The following is a 6000-nucleotide window of genomic DNA, read 5'->3' on the forward strand; positions in this document are numbered from 1 at the left end:
TATATGGCCGCCGCAGGGCCCCTTAAGGTCACCGTGCGACATCGAATCAAAGACCGTACGGCAACCCCACGTTTTCGGTCTCCACAATTTCTAAATACGCCGTACGGCTCCCCGAAAAAAAACATATGTGACTGCGACATTGTGTGACCGTGGAAATACTGCGCCGCCCGATAATTGCTAGTGGCCGTAGATTTTGGAGACCCCACGGCCGCCGTGGCAAATGTGACTTAGGCCTTAACCTCGCTTTGTGCTTCACGTGCACGGAGTAATAAACTTGAATGTTTAACTTTCATGGATATCGTGAAGCTGCAGCATGCACAGGGGAAAGTGAATGCCACTTGAGCATTTGGTGCATCACACCACACTGGCCATACTTGGTTAAAACAACAAACCATCAGCGTACCTGAGCAAACCTGTGCCAGTACCAATATCAAGTACAGTACTTGCTCCAGCTTGTACAGCTGCACGAACAGCATCACGAAATGTTACGTTGCGTTGATGGTCGTTGAGCATAAGGAAGTGCCAGCGCTGAACGAGACAGCCGGCAGCACGTTCAAAGTTCTCCCTCGCCTGCTTCATGTTTAAGCCAGCAGGTATGCCTGAAACAAAATCCGACTTTGAACCCTTGTCATCTCCATCAATTTGCGGCCTTGAATTCAACATACGAGTTGAATTGGCATTCTCCAACAGGGTGCCGAATGCGCTTGCCTCCAAATCGGATTTATGACTCTCTGCCAACTGTGTATCAAATTCTGAAAAGGCTTTCATATTCGTTTGTGGCTCCACGAGGTTGCCGGACCTCTCTAATTTGAACTCAGGATCAGAATCTGAACTCAAGTCAGAAATAGATTCCGATCCAGATGGAGATTGCAGCTGGACCGCGCGTGTCGTGGCATGATCCCTTCTCTGATGCTGTCCTTGCCGCTCTGCCCGCAAGAACCACGCGGCAGCCTCGTCACAAAATCCAAGACTGGGGTGATCAAAGAAGAAAGTAAAATTAACTCTTGATCATTTATGAAAACAAATACAGCACAATTTGTTTTAACTGAGGTTATACTCTCAACAAATCACTCAAAATTTGCAATTTCATTTTGAACAAAAATTATTGAAAAAAAAAGAAACCAACTTTTCACTCACAGCAAAAAAGTCTCACTAATATCTCAACTTCAATAGCATTATCCAACCATTGCAGCTTTAACCAACTGCCAATGATAAGAACAATTACAGCAAGCTGTTGGTGCACAAAATTGATAATCCATACAATTCACCGATAATGCAATAATCTATGAACAAATGGACAAAATAAATACCTCACCACCTCGTGAAATTTATTTGTCTTTTCCAAATAAGTGCTCATTGTAACCACCCTTTCTGGCCAATGACCATCATTAGAAGCCTGGTGTTGGCTTCAGATTCTGGGGTCCAGAGTTCGAGCCCCGTTGGTTGCTGAATTAACACCAGGTGGGGTCGACTCAGCCGATCATCCTTCCAAGGTGGGCAAAACGAGTCCCAGTTCCAGTGTGTGTACTGGTAGAGGGACACAGCATCAGCAGTACAGCCGCGCTTCCGAGAGACGATAGCTACCCGGTAGCCAAGCTGCCATACGCAAGAACAGAGCAGAACTAACATGTTTGGCTAGAGGAACGCACACTCGCCTCCAACCTGTCTAGCCTGGGTTTGAATCCTGACTCAGCTATAAACTGTCGTCCCGGTGTTTTACAGACAGGGTAAGCTCCATCTGTATATAGAGGCATTTTAAAAATACTTTTTATTTATTACGAAATCTAAAGATTTGTTACTTACGAAATCTAAAGATTTCGTAAGTATATTGATCAGTTCCGTTTCTGTTTGTTTCTTTGTGTGTTTGTTTCTTACAAAATCTAAAGATTTCGTAAGTATATTGGTGACTTCCGTTTCTGTTTGTTACTTACGAAATCTAAAGATTTCGTAAGTATATTGATGACTTCCGTTTCTGTTGGTTTGTTTGTTTGTTTGTTTGTTTGTAGGCACGATAACTCGAGAACGGAAGAAGCCACCAATGTCAAATTACACCACGTGATTCAGGAGGGTGGTGGCTAGCACTGATTAGATGTTGGTCAAAATCGGTCAAAGGTCAAGGTCACAGTGAGGTCAAACATCCAAAACATTTGATTTTTGATGGTTTGGTACAGAATCATCGTAGAAACTTCTGGTTTGCCTCGCTACCTTCTCCAGAGACAGCTTTTATGAGACAAGGTCAGAGGTCAAGTTGACGATTTCGTAAGTACCAGTCTATGACTGCTTGTTTGTTTGTTTGTCGGCACAATAACTCAAGAACGGAAGAAGCTAGCAATGTCAAATTGGACCACGTGATTCAGGAGGGTGATAGCTAGTGCTGAATAGATTTTGGTCAAAATCGGTCAAAGGTCAAGGTCACAGTGAGGTCAAACATTCGATTTTTGATGGTTTGGTACAGAATCATTGTAGAAACTTCTGGTTTGCGTCGCTACCTTCTCAAGAGACAGCTTTTATTAGACAAGGTCAGAGGTCAAGTTGACGATTTCGTAAGTTCCAGTCGATCACTGCTTGTTTGTGTGTTTGTTTGTAGGCACGATAACTCGAGAACAGAAGAAGCTACCAATGTCAAATTAAACCACGCGATTCAGGAGGGTGATGGCTTGCGCTGATTATATTTTGGTCAAAATCGGTCAAAGGTCAAGGTCACAGTGAGGTCAAACATAATTCCGTAAATTCATGTGGATAAATGGAGTATTTTTGCTTCGCTCGACGTTACGAGTTTGTTTTAACTTCGATTTTAATTTTGTCTTCGTTTTTTGTGATCGCTTAGGACGTGTAAAACTCAGTTGTCAAAATTCTGGTAAAAATCGGATGTTTTGGAGACATTTTAAGATTGTATAAAAAATATTTCACTCGCCGCGTCACAGCTGGTCACGTGGTGCAGCGCGCTCGAACAGAGGCGTCGTTGATCACGTAAAGGTTTTGCGTGTGCGCGCTGACGGTGTTTTCGATAAAGATGGTGTTTAAAAGTCATTTTTTTTTATCCCAATAAAGGTTATCCTCGCATGCCTGACTCGCTAAGCCATCAGATTATGTAAAGATTGTTGGTGGATGGCCGAATATTACGGTTTTGTGACTTTAATTAAATAATATTAAATAATTGCGTGGAGAAATGGAGTATTTTTGCTTCGCTCAACGTTAAGAGTTCGTTTTAACTTCAATTTTAATTTTGTCTTCGGTTTTGTGATCGCTTAGGACGCTTAAAACTCGGTTGTCGAAATTCTGGTAAAAATCGGATGTTTTGGAGACGTTGTAAGATTGTATAAAAACTATTTCACTCGCCGCGTCACGGGTCGTCACGTGGTGCAGCGCGCTCGAGCAGAGGTGGCATTGAGTCACGTAATGGTTTTCTGTGTGCGCGCTGATGGTGTTTTCGATAAAGATGGTGTTTAAAAGTCATTTTTTATCCCAATAACGGTTATCGTCGCATGCCTGACTCGCTAAGCCGTCGGATTATGTAAAGATTGTTGGTGGATGGCCGAATATTATGGTTTTGTGACTTTGATAAAATAATATTAAATAATTGCGTGGAGAAATGGAGATTTTTGCTTCGATCGACGTTACGATTTTTGATGGTTTGGTACAGAATCATCGTAGAAACTTCTGGTTTGCGTCGCTTCCTTCTCGAGAGACAGCTTTTTATTAGACAAGGTCAGAGGTCAAGTTGACGATTTCGTAAGTACCAGTCTATGACTGCTTGTTTATTTGTTGACACATGTTCCAAAAATACACAATGACTCAATTGTCCTTTGCGTATTCATATATGATGTACACATCATTGACACAGTAGTTTTACAAAGTATTCCCACATGGGTTTGTTTGTTTTTTTTTCCCCATGATGAGAACGGTTATTTTACTTCCAGCTTCAACTTGTGTTAAAATGATTTCGTTTTAAAGCAAGATCGGTATTGGCAATCGGCACAGGCCGGTATCGCTATCGCGGATCGCCATTCCAGTAAATCGGCACAGGCTTTCCATAGCACACCCGATTCATATAAAATAACCAACTGGCAATTGCTTTAAAAACAGCCACGAGGGCAAAGAAAAACTTGATTGTAGGGGAGCAAAGTCTAAAAACTTGTACGATGCTCAGGTGCTGAGTGTTAAAAGTTAAAACATACACTACCTACTTCCTGGTAAATCTTGACATTGTCCGTTCCACCGTTCCAGGTGTAGCCGAGTGCAAAGCTTTTAAAATCAAGCACGGTATTTTCGGATTGTGAACATCTTTCTTCGATTTGTTGGTGATGTACCGGATTTATTCGGTGTACTGTATTCAAAATTCTAATCCCGGTATGTCGATATGAAAAATTATACCGCTATAACCGGTATACCGCAGGGTGATTCATCAATGTGTGTGTCGTCCCTCGGATGGAAGTTAAACAGACGTCCCATCTGCAAGAATTATTTGGTAGACATTAAAGATTCCACGGAATCCTTCACGAAGAGTAAGCGAGTTATCGCCAGCACCATGAATAAATTAAAAATTCTTGCCCTAATGTCAGTCGAACGTCATGCCTGGCTATCCCAGTCATGAAGGATTTTGTCCAAGCTTCCCCCGGCCATCCCCACATGAACGTGGGATTAACTGTGGCCATTCGAAGAAAAGACGATGACTAATATCCAAGGGAGGTCCAAAGCGTACATGGAATGTTCAACAAAGAACATGTAATAAGTTTAATGCAGAAATTCATTCAATGATATTGTTACGGGTTTGCCGACCGGATCACGTGTGGCCTCTCGGATCTGCTTCCCGACCTTCGTCCCTGAAGCCGACGCTCCGCAGATAACTCCACGGCATGATGGGTTGCTAAGCGACCACAGACACCATCTGAGACGATTAATTTCGGTAGGGTCCTCACGTCCAATTTCCGCATTACCTTTCCGACAAATTCATCCCTCCAGATTGAGTACCATGCACTCGGCGCCCCACTCCTTTTTAGATCAAGTACGGCCAAGCGGAACCGCAAGTGGGACGTCGACTAGCCTATGACCTTAGACTGCAGGGCAAACCCCCCATCCACTAGTTACACAATGGTGTCTAACCAATAGAGAGAGACACTCGGGTATGTTGGAAACGAATGGTCATGCTAACAAAAGGCACATATTTACAAGCAATGCAGTGTCACAAAATAACGTCTTACCCTAACACACGCAAGACCCTGAGGAAATCCTTTAATCATGAATCTAGACATAGGCCCCTCATTCACCCTGGGAAGTTAGATAAGCAAGGGTGATGGGGATAAAGAAGACGGGGCTCGTTGGTGACCTATCCCTCACCCGACGTAAGCCTGCGGGCTTACGTGGTCCCAACGTGGAAAGAGGAGGGAAGGGGAAGAAAGAAGAGAGGGTGATGGTGTAATGCGCCGTGTGGGGAGAAATGTGGTGAGGAAATCGAGAATGGGCATCAGTGCCCCCGCTCTGAGCGAGTTGAGGGGGGACATTGTTGATTGCCCTCACAGTAAGAAAAGATTGGAGAGAGAGGATCCCTCACGGTAAGAACAAGCCCGTTCGGTGTGGTTTCCCTCTTCCGACAGGACTGTTTAAGCCTTACTAGCAATCGAGCGCTTTATCATTTATTATTTTATTATTTGTATCATTTCCTCCTGGTCGAGGTGGAAAGGTGATACATCGCCGCGATGACGAATGTTAGCTCACGCCAAGAAGGATTTGAGCCCCAACGTTGAAGTATGCCTTTGTGTGTGTTCCGCCCGAAGGATTTCCTACAGAGGACATTATCCTCACTGGAGGAGCTCTTATAGGCGATCAAAATGTTCGTTCCACGTCACGGATGAGCCAGAAGTTTGTTGTTTTCGCGTCAGACGAAAAGTTTGTACACGATGTTGTTAGTACCAGTTTAACCTTAAAAGGCAGTCATTTCATCATGGTATCCACGACGGTTACACCAGCGATCAAAATAATTGTTTCCAATGCACCACCATT

General features: G+C 43.6%; 1 protein-coding gene across 1 annotated transcript in view; it reads right to left on the reverse strand.

Annotated features, from left to right (window-relative positions):
• The window catches only part of PRMT9 (protein arginine methyltransferase 9), a gene marked incomplete at its 5' end in the record, with an annotated part of 64621 nt that overhangs the window by 43445 nt on the left and 15176 nt on the right, over positions 1 to 6000 (reverse strand). Inside the window, 1 exon segment of the mRNA XM_085864159.1 lies at positions 404 to 970. Coding sequence (XP_085720285.1) covers positions 404 to 970 — 567 coding nt within the window.

Source organism: Eptatretus burgeri, chromosome 18, assembly GCF_056783735.1.
Source record: "Eptatretus burgeri isolate ZD-2024b chromosome 18, Ebu_testis_v1, whole genome shotgun sequence".
In the NCBI taxonomy this organism is placed as follows: Eukaryota; Metazoa; Chordata; class Myxini; order Myxiniformes; family Myxinidae; genus Eptatretus; species Eptatretus burgeri.